Below are 1,501 nucleotides of genomic sequence, written 5' to 3'. Positions count from 1 at the left end.
CCCCTCCCCCTCCTCGCGCGCCCAGGCACCCCCCGCCGCCGCGCCAAACAGACCCCGCCGCGGCGATGCCGCCTCGCGGCCGGGAACTTCAGCCGCCGCCTTGGCACGCAACCGGCACCGCGCAGTCAGACGCGCCGGCAGCCGCAGTAAAACAATGACGTGCTCGCGGGAGTGAGAGAGGGGGCGCGGGAGAGAGAGGCGGAGGCGGCCGCCGCGAGTGGCGCCGCCAGCAGCCGGCACCGGCGGGAAGGGGCGCCCACGCCGCAAACCGCCGCAGCGTCACTCTTCTTCGTTGTCCTTCTGCCTCTCTGCGTCTGTGTGGGAGGAGCGGGGCGAGAGGAAAAGAGAGAGGGAGAGGGGGAGGGGGAGAGTTGGCACGGCCTCGGCGCGGGGCGCACACACCGCACGAGTTCCCACTCGTCGTAAAACGCAGCGCCAGTCCCTTCCCAACAAAAACAAAACAAAACAAAGCAATAACAATAGCAGGGGTAAAAAAAGAAAAAAAACAAAGTAAGAACCAATAGCAGAGGTAGGAAGCAACAGAAAAAGAACAATAAAAGACAAACAGAAACAAAAAAATTGATAACACCCCGCTCAGTTTGCCAGCGGCCCTTCGCCGCATTTTTGACGGCTTGCGGGGGGGCAGTGGCCGCGCCCTGCGGAACTGTGAGAGTCCCCCCGCCTGCAGTCCACCCCCGCCGCAGCGTCCCCAGTTTGCCAGCGGCTTAATTATTACAAACAACAAAGAATAAGAGCCGCGTTGGACCCGTCAGAGGCCACCGCGGCGCACACGTTGGAGTAATCACAAAACGAATGGAACACAAAACAATAAAAAGCATAATAATATTTGCCCCTTTCCTTGTTCCTTCCTTACCCCATTTTTCTTTTGCCTTTTCCTTCTACTTCTATTCATTTACTTGTGGGGAGCGAGGGCCCAGACTCCTCTCCGCCATTTATGTACTAAATATTTCACTATACGCTGAGCCATTTTGGTCGCGCATTTGGGCAGTGCACGCCTCATGGGGCAGCGGCGGCGCATCGCTGCGGCAGATGCTGCAGTTCACAGCAGAACACCAACCAAGAGAGAGAAAAGCAGCAGGGCAAGCCAACCCCCCGCGCCCTTTCCGCTCCTCCCACTGTCTTCCTGGCTCACGGTGTCTTCACCGCTCTCGCCTTTTTGACTGCTTGACAAGCGCAGCAAGTGGGGGTCCACGTCCTGCAGGAGGTTGCCGCGCCGTGCGTCGGGGTCGCCGAGGCCAGGGTAGCTGCGCCGCACCTGCTCGTACTGCGCCGGCGGAAGGTACTGCCGCACCCAGCCTCCCGCCAGCTGCTCAAACTCACTGCACCGGGCCCCGCGGGCGGTGCATGACCGCATCGTGTCGCAAATGTCGGGCAGCCTTTCCATCCAGCTGAGGCAGCCGGGCCGCGAGGACGACGACGGCGACGACGAGGAAGAGGAGGAAGCAGAAGACGAGCCCGAGTCGGTGGCGTTGCCAAAATT

The 1,501-nt window shown here is 60.7% G+C and overlaps 1 protein-coding gene across 1 annotated transcript, besides 3 other annotated features; it reads right to left on the bottom strand.

Annotated features, from left to right (window-relative positions):
• Positions 1-196: 196 nt before the first annotated feature.
• Positions 197-246: a microsatellite.
• Positions 247-321: 75 nt separating this feature from the next.
• Positions 322-371: a microsatellite.
• A 77-nt stretch (positions 372-448) lies between these two features.
• Positions 449-577: a microsatellite.
• A 483-nt stretch (positions 578-1,060) lies between these two features.
• Tco025E_10097 (uncharacterized protein) lies at positions 1,061-1,501 on the bottom strand (the record flags this gene model as incomplete). The annotated part of the gene is made up of 1 exon (XM_029376886.1): positions 1,061-1,501. A coding segment is annotated over one exon (441 nt), but the record flags the coding sequence as incomplete, so codon positions are not given.

The sequence above is a fragment of the Trypanosoma conorhini genome, assembly GCF_003719485.1.
Source record: "Trypanosoma conorhini strain 025E chromosome Unknown Tco_14.4_contig_01464, whole genome shotgun sequence".
NCBI lineage: Eukaryota > Euglenozoa > Kinetoplastea > Trypanosomatida > Trypanosomatidae > Trypanosoma > Trypanosoma conorhini.
The sequence above is the reverse complement of the archived record's forward strand: the minus strand, read 5'-3'. Positions and strand labels throughout refer to the sequence as shown.